At 39.3% G+C, this 15,237-nt stretch overlaps 1 protein-coding gene across 2 annotated transcripts in view; it reads right to left on the bottom strand.

Moving 5' to 3' along the window:
- Window positions 1-15,237, bottom strand: part of LOC126095197 (cytoplasmic FMR1-interacting protein) — a 159,206-nt gene that overhangs the window by 95,133 nt on the left and 48,836 nt on the right. For both annotated transcript variants that reach the window (XM_049909930.1, XM_049909929.1), the window contains exons 9-10: window positions 6,599-6,729; window positions 4,542-4,712 (exon numbers count right to left, since the gene is read on the bottom strand). In XM_049909930.1, the coding sequence (XP_049765887.1) occupies window positions 4,542-4,712; window positions 6,599-6,729 (302 nt within the window). The remainder of the gene's footprint in view (window positions 1-4,541; window positions 4,713-6,598; window positions 6,730-15,237) is intronic.

The following is a 15,237-nucleotide window of genomic DNA, read 5'->3' on the forward strand; positions in this document are numbered from 1 at the left end:
AACAGCAGTACCCAAATTTCACTTAACTATATAGCTAAAAAGAAGACAGTTTATACCAAAAAATGCCCAACACAACCATGAAAACCAGTACCGCAAATTGCACTTGACCTATATGGGTCAAACAAAGCCCATGATACCAAAAACCAACAACTAGCAGGTTAGGGATTACTAATTAGTAATATTTCATCATTAGTTACACATTTTTACTTTTCAACTGCTGCCCAACATGTTTCGAAGCTACAGCTCCATTTTCAAGGACTTGGGCATTAAATCCACTTAAATTTTTCACCTAACAGTTACACAATGAAATGCTTTAACGAGGCAAACTATACCTCAATTGGGACTAATGAGAAAATATCACATTTACATAATAGTAAAACTGAAACTCCAATATATCACTGTAACATAGTTTATATTTATAGCATTTGAGGCTTGTACTAACATGATAGACTTGTTAAATGGTTTCAAGAATATTGCTATAACTCTGTACACAACACCTGGATACGTGCTGCGACACCACGCCGCCAACCTGCTATGCTACACAAAGTATGCCGATGGCAGCTGCCTACGCCGGCCAACAGAGGACATCCACGCTGGGTCACAAGAGTAATGTGTACAGCATGACATCTGCCGCACCGCCTACTGGAACCCCCCTCTATGTAAAGAAAGTGAAGCCTTTGCTTCTTCTCAGTTTGTGTTCTACTGCTTATTGTACTGTTTTATGTTTGTAGTTCACTTGAATGTGGAAAAATAAACCCTTGTTCTTAGTGACTGCACTACTGGTTGTGTCTTGCATTATGACACAATTGGTGACAAGTATGGTGTTCACACCCATGTACTTATTCTATCTGGTTGTTCCTTAGGTTCTCATGTCTATCGAGGTAGTGCTCAAATCTCTCCTCAAGCAGCAGCATACTCTTACGTTTGCTATCAGGAATTTGTCGGCCACATTGAGGTGTGCAGTCTTCTACGCCAATGGCGACCATCTGGCAGTTGTCAACTGTGCTGATGGATGTAAAAATAATGCCTTACCAAACTTGTGGCAAGCATGAGAGCACTTTGCAGAGCATGCTTTGTCATCTGTGGTGATCACACATCCTACTAAAGATGATGTTTCCCTTTTGCAATGTTCAGGGGAAAAACATAAATTGCGGTGACTTCGCTTTGAATGAAAGTGTCATTTCTGTTCACCTCATTATTTATTTCTTTCAGTTACTATACTGTAGCACTTCTTTCTGTGAATGGCCCCAAGTTTCATCGAGCTATATTACTTGTTATCTCTCTACTATCTAGAATTTTTATAAAAAATATAAATTACGGAAGTTATGGAAAACACATTATACAAGAAAATTTTATACTCTACAAAAAACAACTATGAAGCGGGAACTGGCTGTGCTTACACTTGGGCACAAGTGAACCCAGAGTTTGTCACAACTCCCTGATTCTCTCTCTTCACCTTCCCTGTCATAGAAGAATCTCTTAGGATGTACTATAGATAAAGAAATGCGTTAGGTTACCCATGAAAGCATAATTGTAGGAGGAGAAAGGGTAAACACAATTCAGTATCCAGAGGATCAAGTATTGTTGTCAAAATAAGGGAAGAACTACTATATATGATGGAGAGTTGAAAAAGTGAGGAAAGAATATGGAATGAAGATAAATGCACAACAAAGAAACTGATGAGAATCAGCAAACAAACTGAATGAATCAGAAGGAAAGTACTTGGAACAAGTAAAATTTTTTAGGTCCTAAAGAAGTCCGGTGATGGAAAATGGAAGTTGTGTCGAGAAAACAAGAAGAATGCGTATGGGTAAAAATAGTTTTTGAAAAGGAGAAAGTTTTTTTGATGGCAAAAATAAATTAAATACAGCTAACAAAGAGATGTAAAATCTGACGTCTATTATATGTGCCAGTGAACCATGGTCAGTCAAACAGAAAGAAAAAAACACAATTGGTTAATTTTGAATTATTGCTGAGAAGGACACAAAGTGAAATGCATTGAAGGAACAACAAATAATGAAATACTTTAAAAAATATGAAGAATGGTCGGTGGAAATGGTAACAATGAAGAAAACCTCTACGGCAAACATGTGCGAAAGAGCATTGAAGAAAAGACTGCGAAGAAGAGAGGAAGAGGGACAGAAGGAGTGGAGGAGGTTGTGAAGAAGAAGAAGAAGAAGAGGGGGAGGGGGAGGGGGAGGGGGAGGAGGAGGAGGAGGAAGGAGGGTTGGAATGCTGGATGGCAGGAAAAATGGATAAATTTACCAGTAGACTAGGGAAGAGGCACAGGATACAAGGTAGCCAAGAGATTCCTGTCAGTACCTGTCACAAGGTACGTCAACTGAAGAAGAGAAAAAGTGCTGGAAAATAATTTTTATGTATTATAACTGTGGAGATATATTTACTACCTACAATAACCCTTAGCATTAAAATAAGCATGTAAAAGCAGAACCCAAACATTCAGGTAAGTTAAACAACATACAACCAGTGCACTAATCTCTTAAATTGCATCTGAACTGTTATGGAATCCTTGTTTCCTCCATTACACCTGTGGGCAGCTTTCTGAAGACTTTTTCAACATAATTCTCCTCTTAACTTTAAATGCTGGTGCTAAATCCAAGTGGAGGCTGATTTTTACTCTGTGAGAACACTTCTCGACTTATTCAGGATCCAATGGAGCGTATTGCACTGCAAATTCATCCTCCCGTGTGGAAAGGCAATGAGAACTCAACTCATTTCAATGTCTCACATACTGAACTAGCTACATATACTCGCTCACATTTTGGAAAATTCAAACATCTGACATGGTTGTAACCTTGGAAGACAGTTGTCTTGCAGCCACAATCAGTTTCATCACACAGTTAATGTCCATAATATTCTTGCAATACCTTTAAATTGGCCAATAACAAACATCTGCTCCATAGGGGAGCCACTTCTTTGTATCATGTTCATGTTACACAGAAAAAGTATATTGCTGGTCTTCAAAATATGAGTAAATCCAGACTACAGTTCATTGAAATAACAGGCTGATACACAGACAAGAAAAAGTTGCAACACCAAAAAGTAATTAATACAGAGTAACGAAATTTCGGGAATACATTTGTCTAGCTAACATATTTAAGCGATTAACATTCCAAGATAACAGGTTAATGTAAGTGCAAGACAAGCCATTGCAAATGTGAAATGCTATTAAATTAATAAACAATGTAACCACCAGAATATTGAATGCAAGCATTAAAATATGCACGCATTATGTTGTACAGGTGCCCAATGTCAGTTTGTGGGGTGGAGTTCCATGCCTGACGCACATGGTTGCTCAATACAGTGGCGGTTAATGCTGGTTGTGGATGACGCTGGAGCTGTCATCTGATGATGTCCAATATGTGCTCTACTGGAGACAGACCTGGTGATCAAGCAGGCCACAGTAACATGTCAACCTCAGTAGAGCATGTAGAACTACAAAAGTAGTATGTGAGGGAGCATTATCCTGTTGGAACGTTCCCCCTGGAATTCCATTCATGAATGGCAGCGCAACAGGTCGAATCACCAGACTGACATAAAATTTGCCGTCAAGGTGTGTGGAATAACCATGAGTGTCATCACGGTGTCATATGAAATCGCAAGCCGGCCCATAACACCACATGTAGGTCCAGTGTGTCTACCATGCAGAGAGGCTGGTTGCAGGTGCTCAACGGCCCTTCCTCCAAACAATACATGGTCATCACTGGCACCGAGGCAGAACCAGCTTTCATCAGAAAACACAACAGACCTCCATCTTACCCTCCAATGAGGTCTCGCTTTACACCATTAAAGTCACAAATGGTGGTGGTTTGGGGTCAGTGGAATGCGTGCTACTGGTTGTCAGGCTTGGAGCTGTCCTTGAAGTAATCCATTTATAACAGATCACTGTGTCACTGTGGTGCCAACTGTTACTCAATTTGCTGCTGCAGATGTAGTTTGATGCATCAGAGTCATATGCCAACCATGATGGTCTTCACTCTCAGTAGTGCTACATGGCAGTCCGGAACCTGGTCTTCTTGTGACCATACGTACCATACCGTCTTCTCACCACCACTGCCAACAATCATTTACACTGGTGACATTCCTGCTAAGTCTTTCTGCAATATTGCTGACGGAACATTCAGCTTCTCGCAACCCTATCACATGACTCCATTCAGACTTAGTGACGCATTGATAATGGCCTCTTTTTTGCCTTAAAGGCATTCTTGACTAACATACATTCATCATGTCCAATCTCAAAGGTCACTAACAACCATGACTGTTCCAGCATTTGCATACTCATAGAGGCGCTACTACTGCCACTCTTGTGCAACTGGTGCGAAGTCTGAATAGGCATTATCTTTCAGATGTAGAAACATGTCTATCAATTTTCGGTTATGTAGCACAACTCTGCCTTGGTGTTGGGATTTTTTTTTTCCTGTCAGAGTATTGAGTGTTTAACCTTTCTTTTTAAAATGAAGTGTGTATTACAAGAGGCATAATTAGTTTACAAAAGGTCTCAGAGTACGGACACCACTTACCACTAAATCCAAGCAAATAGTTCCAATAAAATGATGTTTTATGAAACTGATCAATCTGAACAAGGTACTGTCCATCAATGTCCTTTCTCAATGTTCTTTTACCACCCGATTTATCAGCAATTAGTGACTCAAGCATTGTTCGAACCATATACAGCTGTGTAGAAGAAGGACCTGAAAAAAGATGAAGAAATCTCACTGACATACGATTATTTTATACAGAAAATAAGATAAATTAGTAAAATAAAAATGAACAAGTGTCACTACTTACACAAAGAGGCAGTCTCCCCAAAACACACACACACACACACACACACACACACACACACACACACACACACAAACCCTCCTCCCTCCCCACAAAAAAAATCATCTTTTTAAACTCAATCTCTACCTGAACTTCTCCCTCCTTTGGATAATTGAGTTATTTCTCTGAATTTTATAAGAACACAAAGTACTCAATAGTAGTGCGTTTGAGTACCACAAATACACTTTCATCTGTGTCAAGTTTTGCTATTGAGGATGATTCATAAAGAATACAAATTTTACACTTGGATACCCTTGGTACCTCCCCCTCAACCTGGCACGACAAGCAGCTGCTGTGAATTGTGACACATCCTGTACAGAAATCTTTCAGTTGTGGTGCCTCTGGTGCTCCTCAACTTGGCACACCAGTGGTGACTTGTGTCACTTGGGCTTTAAACCTGCCCTGCTCACAATTTAAAATGCTGGATTTTTTGTTATATCCCCAAGGCAATTTACTGTGGACTTCTGACTTACTCGCTTTGTCAGAAAAGTTCCAGGAGAGGTGGTTTTTTTTTTTCTTTTTTTTTTTTTTTTCCCCCTGCAATACTGAAAAGGAACAGACATTGTTTTTATGTTACCTGGTACATGTTGTTGTTGTTGTGGTCTTCAGTCCTGAGACTGGTTTGATGCAGCTCTCCATGCTACTCTATCCTGTGCAAGCTTTTTCATCTCCCAGTACTTACTGCAACCTACATCCTTCTGAATCTGCTTAATGTATTCATCTCTTGGTCTCCCTATACGATTTTTACCCTTCACGCTACCCTCCAATGCTAAATTTGTGATCCCTTGATGCCTCAGAACATGCCCTACCAACCGGTTCCTTCTTCTTGTCAAGTTGTGCCACAAACTACTTTTCTCCCCTATTCTATTCAATACCTCCTCATTATTTATGTGATCTACCCATCTAATCTTCAGCATTCTTCTGTAGCACCACATTTCGAAAGCTTCTATTCTCTTCCTGTCCAAACTATTTATCGTCCATGTTTCACTTCCATACATGGCTACACTCCATACAAATACTTTCAGAAATGACTTCCTGACACTTAAATCAATAATCGATGTTTACAAATTCCTCTTCTTCAGAAACGCTTTCCTTGCCATTGCCAGTCTACATTTTATATCCTCTCTACTTCAACCATCATCAGTTATTTTGCTCCCCAAATAGCAAAACTCATTTACTACTTTTATTTTGCTCCCCAAACAGCAAAACTCACCTACTATTTTAAGTGTCTCATTTTCTAATCTAATTCCCTCAGCATTGCCTGATTTACTGGTTTCAATTAGTAATATAGCAGAGAAAATATCATTAATCATCCTGTGTGCACAATTAAAAATTATATGTAGCTGCAGTTGGGGAGCAACAGAATTTTTGTTTTAATATATAAGAAACACTAAATTTTCTTTTGTAATCCCATATTACAGTGATTGTGATCTTATTGAAGCACTTACTAATGCAGTACATTCAAAGCATTTGCGAACTTCATATGATGTCTGCACATTTTGAAAACATTTACACTTCATTTTCTTTCTACAACATAATTATGACCAAATTTCCATCATTTACCTCCCCCCCCCCCCCCCCCCCCCAGGCACCCTACTCTTCAATTTATGTTTTTGTCACAATTTTCATTAACACGAATATTAAGATTGTTATTATCATCATCATCATTATACATCTAAAACAGAAGACAAATGTGATTTATGTTGCATCCTGCTTCTCACAAAGTTTTAATGATAACTACAATGGTACTCACCAACATTTCTTCTTGGTACTTTTATTCCAAAGCCATTGTCGGGATCTTTCTTGCCTTTTAAAGCTGGGTCCTGCTGAGGTTCCACTCCTCGTTGCCAGTCAGCGCATGTCTCCCGTACAGACACTATTATGCTGTGCATGGAATATCTCACACTCAGGACCTTCTTCGATCAATAAAACCAAATTCAAAAAAACTAAGAGTAAATGGATTTTATTTAAAGGGAATTTACTACAGTTTACAGAATACTTACAGGTGAAAACAGAATTGAACCACAAGGTTGTGTGTGTGTGTGTGTGTGTGTGTGTGTGTGTGTGTGTGTGTGTGTGTGTGGTGTCATGTTGGACATCATGAGGGAAGGGAGAGAATGAAACCTGGAGCCTGTACATATCCTACTCCTCTTGAAGAGCTCCATGGGGACTGCTGAGCTTAACATCGAGATCAATGGATCACCATCAACATTGTAGCATGTCATCACTCCATGAGACACTGGAGAGATGTTTGGAATTTAATTCAGGACATCGGTGCAAAGACTTGTGATCAGGAACTTTACACCACCACCCCATATGTCCTCTCTGCCATCAACTCAAAGGGAAAATTGTCAACATAGTGCAGCATACCTGAATGGTCACGTGTCCAAGTACTGGCCACGCCAGATAGCTCTTAACTTCAGTGGTCCGATGGGAGCCAGAGCATCCACCTTGCCAAGGCCATTGACATATTAACTTGCAGGAGTTCTTAAAAGAACAAAACAGGTTGTGTAGGACAAAAAAACGAAATGATCGTATGGCATTTATTGGCCAGGATATCCCCTTTGGGGTGCGGCTGCCATATTGCAAGTCTTTTTAGTTGACGCCACTTCGGCGACTTGCGAGTCAATGATGATGAAGGACATACAACACCCAGTCTCCTGCCGGGAATCGAACCCAGGCCCCCTTGCATGGTAGGTCGTAATGCTACCACTGCGCTATGGAGGCAGACCTTTGTGGGACAACATACACCCAAAGAAAACAGTGCAGCTTGCACCTTGTGATGTCTTTGCTGAATCCTAACATGAAAAACTTTATTTCAGGTTCATGTTTATTTTCCTTCGATGAGAGCTAAAGAAATAAACAGAGCCTTATCTACATCCACATCTATACTCTGCAAACCACTGTGAAGTGCATGGCAGAGGGTATGTCTTATTGTACCACATATTAAGTTTTTTCCCCATTCCATTTACCATACAGAGCACAGGAAGAATAATTGTTTAAATGTCTCTGTGTGCACTGTAATTTATCTAATCTTGTCCTCATGATCCCTATTGAAGCAATATGTAGGGGGTTATAGTACATTCCTACAGTCATCATTTAAAGTCAGTTCTTGAAACTTTGTAAGTAGGCTTTCCCAGGATAGTTCGTGCCTATCTTCAAGAGAGCCAGTTCCAGTGGTACGCACTAGTGATTTGTACGCAATCTCCTTTGTAGATCGATTGTGACCATTCCACTTCATGTCCCAACTAAGTGTTACACCCAGGTATTTGTAAGAATTTACCAGCTCTGAGACTCCCTGATATTATAATCATATGATACTGTGTTTCTTTTTCCATTTTGTGAAGTGCACAATTTTATAATTCTGAACATGTAAAGCAAGTTGCCAGCCTTTACAACACATTGAAATCTTATCAAAGTATAACTGAATATTCGTGCAGCTCCATTGAGACTGTTCTTCAGTGTAGATAACTACTAATATTGTTCGCAAGGTCATTAATATACAAATTAACAGCAAAGGATCCAACTACTTTCCTGGAATACACTTGAAGTTACTTATACACCCATTGATGACTCTCCATCCAAGTTAATACATTGCATGTTCCCTACCAAGAAATCAGCAGTCCAGTCATAAATTTTGTCTGATATCCCATATGAAAATACTTTTGATTATAGGCATACGTGTGATACTGAGTCACATGCTTTGCGGAAATTAAAAAAAAAAAAAATACTCCATCTGCCTCATTGCTTTCATCCATGGTTTTCACAATTTCATGTGAGAAAAGCGTGAGTTGGGTTTTACATCATCCCTGTTTTCGGAATAAATGCTGGTTGGCAAGAAGGAGGTTATTCTTTTCAATATACCTCATTATGTTTGAGCTCTGAATATGTTGTTTGTATGTTCTATGATTCGCAACAAACAGCTGTCAAGGATATTGGATGGTAGTGTTGTGGATCACTTCTATTACTCTTCTTGTAGACAGTTGTGATATGTGCTTTCTTCCAATGACTATGAATGGTTTTTTGTTAGAGGGATCTCTGCCAGATTGTGGTTAACCATGGGCTAACTCATCCACAAGTTGGGTACAGAATCCGATAGGAATTCCTTTGGGCCCTTGTGCTATGTTCAATTTTAATGATGTCAGTTGTTTCTCAATGCCACTGACACTAATGTCTATTTTCCTCATCTTTTCAGTGCTATGTGGATTAAATTGGGGCAATACTCCTGGCTTTCCCGTTGTAAAGAAATATTTGAAAACAGAGGTACGCATTTGTGCTTTTGTTTTTCCGCATTGTTCTCTTTGACAGCCAAACATGTTTCATTCAACATCTCTTTACCTATAGTCCTACATATTGTTTTATATCGATTATGCAGTAGTCTCTGTTTAGAAGTTCCTTTACAGTGACTGTATACTGTGGAGGGTATCTCTCATCACAAACTGTTCTACTGGGTACATACCCACACAGCGGACATTCAGCTATTCTTCTGAACTTCAGCCATAGTTCTTCTACTTACTCCTCTCGTGAGCTAAAAGTTTCTTCCTCATCAAGATATGACACTACTGCTTCTTTGTCTAATTTGCTGAACATATAAATCTTTCTGCTTGTTTTAGTTGTCCTTTTTACTTTGGTATTCACTATCGCTATAATAGCCTACTGTTCACTGACAGCAGTTTCAATACAGATGTCCTCAAAGATGACAGGTCTGTTTGTTGCCATTAGATCTAACATATTTCCATCAGGATCCTGTGGAGAATAGCTAACTGTAACTGACGGTGGGAATTTTGTAAATCATGCACTCTCCATAACAGTAATATTGGAAAGTAACCATGTTCATGAGAATTTGGTTTTATACAACACTTTCTCTATATCAACATCAATCATGTAACACAAAGGAGACACTTCTACTTGATACTTGTTTGGAAAAAAATATGACTGACTGCAGATCAGCTTCCACATACACCACCCCCTTTTTTTTTCTTTGTGTTTTTAATTTGCCATTTTCTTGTGTAGTCTCACTTGTTTACCTTGACATTCATCAACTTTGTAGAGTTCCATTCTTTTCTGTCCATGTCCAGTAACCTCTCAGCCACTGCCAATGTCTCTATCAACAGAATTTCTCTGTCATTTTCCTCACATCTTATCCCAAGTCTTTCCCTTGATCTGGAGTCTTGGGTGACTTTCCTTACGATCACATTTATTCCAGCCCTTTTTCTTCCCTCTCCTACTAAATGAAATGGCTTCTCAGCATCAAAACAGGCAGGACAATGAAGACCAGTAGTCAAGAGTTGCCATATGTAACTAGTTAAGTTACTGTTACAAGCTGGTGAGTTTGGTTTTCTTTTTATTATATTCCACCAGAAGTTTCTAGTAGCATTTTGAAAACCAAGAAGAATCTATTTACCACATACAAATAAGGCTGTGCCATACTGAACATTTCATCATTAAGGTAGCATAGAAAGGGCTGTTATAGAATATTAACTTTGCCAGAAACATTGCAACCACCTGGATAGCCACTGTGTTAGCATGCTGCTTCTGGAATTCACGCAAGTGAACCAGACTCAGATCAGATCCATCAGGTGGATTCACAACAAGGGCCCCTGTCCTGGCCAGCCTAGATGTGGTTTTTAGGCAGTTTCCCAATCCAAATAGCTGAATACATGGCTGGTACCCGTGTCCCAACTCAGTTACATGGTTCACATTTAGAAAACATTTGCACACTATCACATGGATAACACTAGTTGGCGTACTCACTAGTTGGGATACACAACTTACATCTGGGGGAGGGGGAGGGGGGGGAGGAGGGGGGGTAAAGGATGATGATGATGATGACGATGATGATGATGTTTGGTTTGTGGGGCACTCAACTGCGAGGTTATCAGTGCCCGTACAAATTCCGAACCTTTGCTCAGCCCAATCTCGCCACTTTCATGATGATGATGAAATGATGAGGACAACACAAACACCCAGTCATCTCGAGGCAGGTGAAGGGGGTGAAGGAGTGGCAACAGGGAGGGCATCTGGCCACCCTTTAACATTAACATTGCCAAACCTGGTAATAACCATGTTGATCCACTGTGGATACAGGATGAAGGCAAAATAAGATGGAGCTAAGAAACATTGTAGATAATAGTTTCGTATGGCATATTACTGCATATACTTACCTAGAACTTCAAAACAATTTAGGTCTAACTGGAAAATGAGGTAAACAAACCTACAACAACAAACATTATGTCTCAAGCTGTCTCTAATCTAACCTAATCTAATCTAATCAGTCCTGATACTTTACTCCTTTATCAATGGAACACTAGATCAGTTTGAGAGAATTTCTGTAAAGTAATTGGGCTCTGTAACCAGTTTAGTGTAGACAATTCCAGTCACACATAACAGGCACCCAAGACCCATCCACCTATTGTTCTGCAGAATATTCTGACATTAATCAACATGAAGCATTCCAGAACTTTACACTGACACTGCAATTCAATGTCAAGATGATTTTATGAGGTACACTAATGTGTAAGATAATGGATATTGTTTGCCTTCACGGGTAATAATATACTTTAGAATTTTAAATGGAACATGAACTGACCCCCCTGAACCACTATCATTTTAAACCATAGAGCCTCCTTAAATTTTAATATAGCCATGACCAGAATCAAGCCCTTGTTAATTGGTTCTACCACATTATTATGTATCTATCTTTTCCTAGATGATGTTAGGTTAATGGCATTTTAATTTCTCTACATAAAAACAGGTCTTTTCTTGGTTCAGTTGAGAATAATCTCTAACCAAGAATCTGGCCCACACACCAGCACTTTCTGCAGTATTTACCCAAAATTATTCACTTCTTTCTTCTCAAATAAACTTTTAAAACAGATTATGCTTATCCATTATGGATATTTTAGAACCATGACTGTATACTGAATGTAAATAAGTTATACAGAACTGCAACCAGTCACTTTTTTGAATAATTATGTTTTATTCCATGAACCGGTTTTCGAACCTTCGTTCATCTTCAGATGGTTTCAGGAGGTTACATCATTACTGGTAGTAGCATAATGCTGGGTGCTGGCTCTATGGCAGAAAGATGGGTCACACTTTAATGTATCGCCATGACTACAGCTTATCTGTCGATATGGATGTAAATTTAGTTTTTACTTACTGCGACAGTATAGGCGGCTTTTTTCAGTTAGTGTCCATCTGTCTGCCTCCATTTTGATGTCCAGTAGTTATAAGGACACACATTTCCACACAAACTACATTAATTTACCCTTTGACAGCGAGACTTTTCCAGCATCCAGCATGCGCTTTACAACTGTTGCTTGTAACAAAGATGCTGGATGCTGGAAAAGTCTCGCTGTCAAAGTGTAAATTAATATAGTTTGTGTGGAAGTGTGTGTCCTTATATAACTACTGGACATCAAAATGGAGGCAGACAGATGGACACTAACCGAAAAAAGCCGCCTATACTGTCGCAGTAAGTAAAAACTAAATTTACATCCATATCGACAGATAAGCTGTAGTCATGGTGATACATTAAAGTGTGACCCATCTTTCTGCCATAGAGCCAGCACCCCTTCCTGAAACCATCTGAAGATGGACCCGAAAAGGTTCGAAAACCAGTTCATGGAATAAAACATAATTATTCCAAAAAGTGACTGGTTGCAGTTCTGTATAACTTATTTACATTTTAAAACAGAGAAAAAATTAGAGAATTTTATGTAAATAACAAGATGGTGAGTACAATTAAAGAGACTCTAGAAAACACAATTTTCACGCTGAAGTTCATGGACAACCCTCCCAACTTTTCAAAATCCGGACATAAATAAAATAAGGATGATGTGCTATTGCAAATCTCATTTAATTTTATTCCAAGAGAAGAACATGATAACTGGGAACATAAAATGAGAAGGACCACAAGGCGCCCTAAGTGTGCATACTCAGGGGCCACATCAACATGTTGAAGAGGGTTTTCTGGCAGCCATTGAGGGAACACAGTACAAACAACTGCCGGTTGTGGCACATGTTGGAATGAACAAAACCTGCCATCTAGGTTCTGAGGTCATACTTAGATCATTCCAGTAACCCAAAGAAAAGGTCGAGCAGACCAGCCACGCCCATGGAATTTCAACAAAGCTCATAATCTGCAGCATTGTCCCCAAAATGATTGTGGCCATCTCATCCTGGTTCGACTACAAGGCTCGAAACAGAGATTTCAAAGGTTCTGTGACAAGCTAACCTGCATCTTCTAGAACTGTGCCATAGGGCTGAGAGCTGTAGGGTGCTCCTAAATGGATCAAGACTGCACTACAGATCAGAGGCAGTGACTTTCCATGTAGTCCAGATAACAACAGCTGTAAGAGGCCCAGCAATATCAGTGTAAAATTCAAAAAAATGTCCCCCAAAAGTGACAGTATTACAATACTAATCATTAACTGCTGAAGTATTCACGTCAAAGTGCCAGGATTTGAAGTACTCCTAAAAAGCAGTGGAGATCACTTAACACCAGGGACAGAAATCTGATTAAAATCCATAACTGATAGCAGTGAGATTCTTGGGGAAAAATTTGTATGTATATTGAAAGGATGGGCTAATCGGATATGAAGGTGGTGTATCTTTCACAGTAAACATGAAACTCAAAATCACCAAGATAGAAACTGAAGCTGCACATGGGATTGATTGAGTAAGACAGTATCAAGAGTGCCATAAACTTAAAAATGGATGTTTCTATCAAACACCACTCACCTGCAGGTGTAACTAAAAACTTTACAGAAAATCTGAGTTCACTAATACATTAGTAGCTCTATCATATCGTCATGATCCAGAAGAGACTTTAAACATCCCACAATCAATAGGGATAGTTAAAGTATTGTAAGTGACGGACACGATAAGATATCCTGCAAATCATTACTAAAGCCTTCTCTCTGAAAATTACCTAGAACAGATAATTCAGAAGCCCGCTCATGATAGATATGTATTACATCAAATGGCAAAAAATACACACGGGCTCTTTCAAGATGATTACCATGAAACTGGTATCAGTGACCATGATGCACTTGTAATAATAAACATGAAGAGAAGCTAAAACTAGTGGGAAGATTTGTATGTTCAGCAAACTAGTTGAAGAGGCTGTAGTATCACATCTCACTGAAGAACTGTGGACCAAGCTAAAAAAATAAAATGCCTACTTCACGACACACTTGATAGATGAGCATCTACTAGAACAGTTCATGATGGGAGTGATCCTCTATGGTATACAGTCATCGTAAAGACTTCTAAAGAATATGTTTTAAGAATATGGTGGCGCACAGATTGTAAATATTTGAAGAATGTTATCCCTTACTGCAAACAGCTGCTAATAAAATTCCATTATTGAACAACCAGTTTCAATCCACACACCATCATCAATCAGCTGTGCAGTCTGCAGTATATACGATGCCTCTGTTCATAACGTTACTGCTGGTGGTTAATGCGTACACTGTTTTGGACATATTTATGACTGACAATGGAATGATCAGATTACACAAGTAACGGGTAAGGCAAACTCTAGATTGCGGTTTTTTGGTAGAATCCTGAAGCGATGCAGTACTTCAAGAAATGAAATAGCTTACAATACGTTAGTTCACCCAGTCTTAGAGTATTGTTCGTCTGTATGGCACCCTTACCAGTTGGGTCTGATTCAAGAGATTGAGAAGGTCCAAAGAAGAGCAGCAAGATTTGTGACTGGTACATTTAGCAATCGCGATAGCATTACAAATCTCATAGAAAGTTTGAAGTGGGACACACTTGCAGATAGACGGAGCACTAAACGGAAGGGGCTGCTCACTAAATTCTGAAATCCGATCTTCACCGAGGACGAAGAGTATCTATTATTTACCATCAACCTTCTAATCGCGCAATGATCACCATTTAAAGATAAGGGAAATTAGAGCTTGTACTAAGGCGCTGAGACAGTCGTTTTTCCATCACGTGATCCGCAAGTGAAACAAAGGTGGGGAAATATGACTTTGGCGTGAATTGTGTCCTTCACCACCCATTGCTTGGTGGCTAGCGGAGAATATTTGTAGATGTAGATGTAATTTCTTAGTATTTGACAACAGTGATTAATTCATGGCTTTCATTATTTGGCACCACTGCTTTTATCACCTAGTGTGAAGGTGTAAATGTTTTTATGAAGCAGATAACTGTTTGTGTAGTACAAGTTTATATGCCAACTAGCTCTGCAGATGACAAAGAAATTGATGATATGTATGAGACAAAAGAAATTATTCAGGTAGTGAAGGGAGACGAAAATTTAATAGTCATGGGTGACTGGAATTCGACGGTAGGAAAAGGAAGAGAAGGAAACGTAGAAGGTGAATATGGATTGGGGCTAAGAAATGAAAGAGGAAG

This window comes from Schistocerca cancellata, chromosome 8, assembly GCF_023864275.1.
Source record: "Schistocerca cancellata isolate TAMUIC-IGC-003103 chromosome 8, iqSchCanc2.1, whole genome shotgun sequence".
NCBI lineage: Eukaryota > Metazoa > Arthropoda > Insecta > Orthoptera > Acrididae > Schistocerca > Schistocerca cancellata.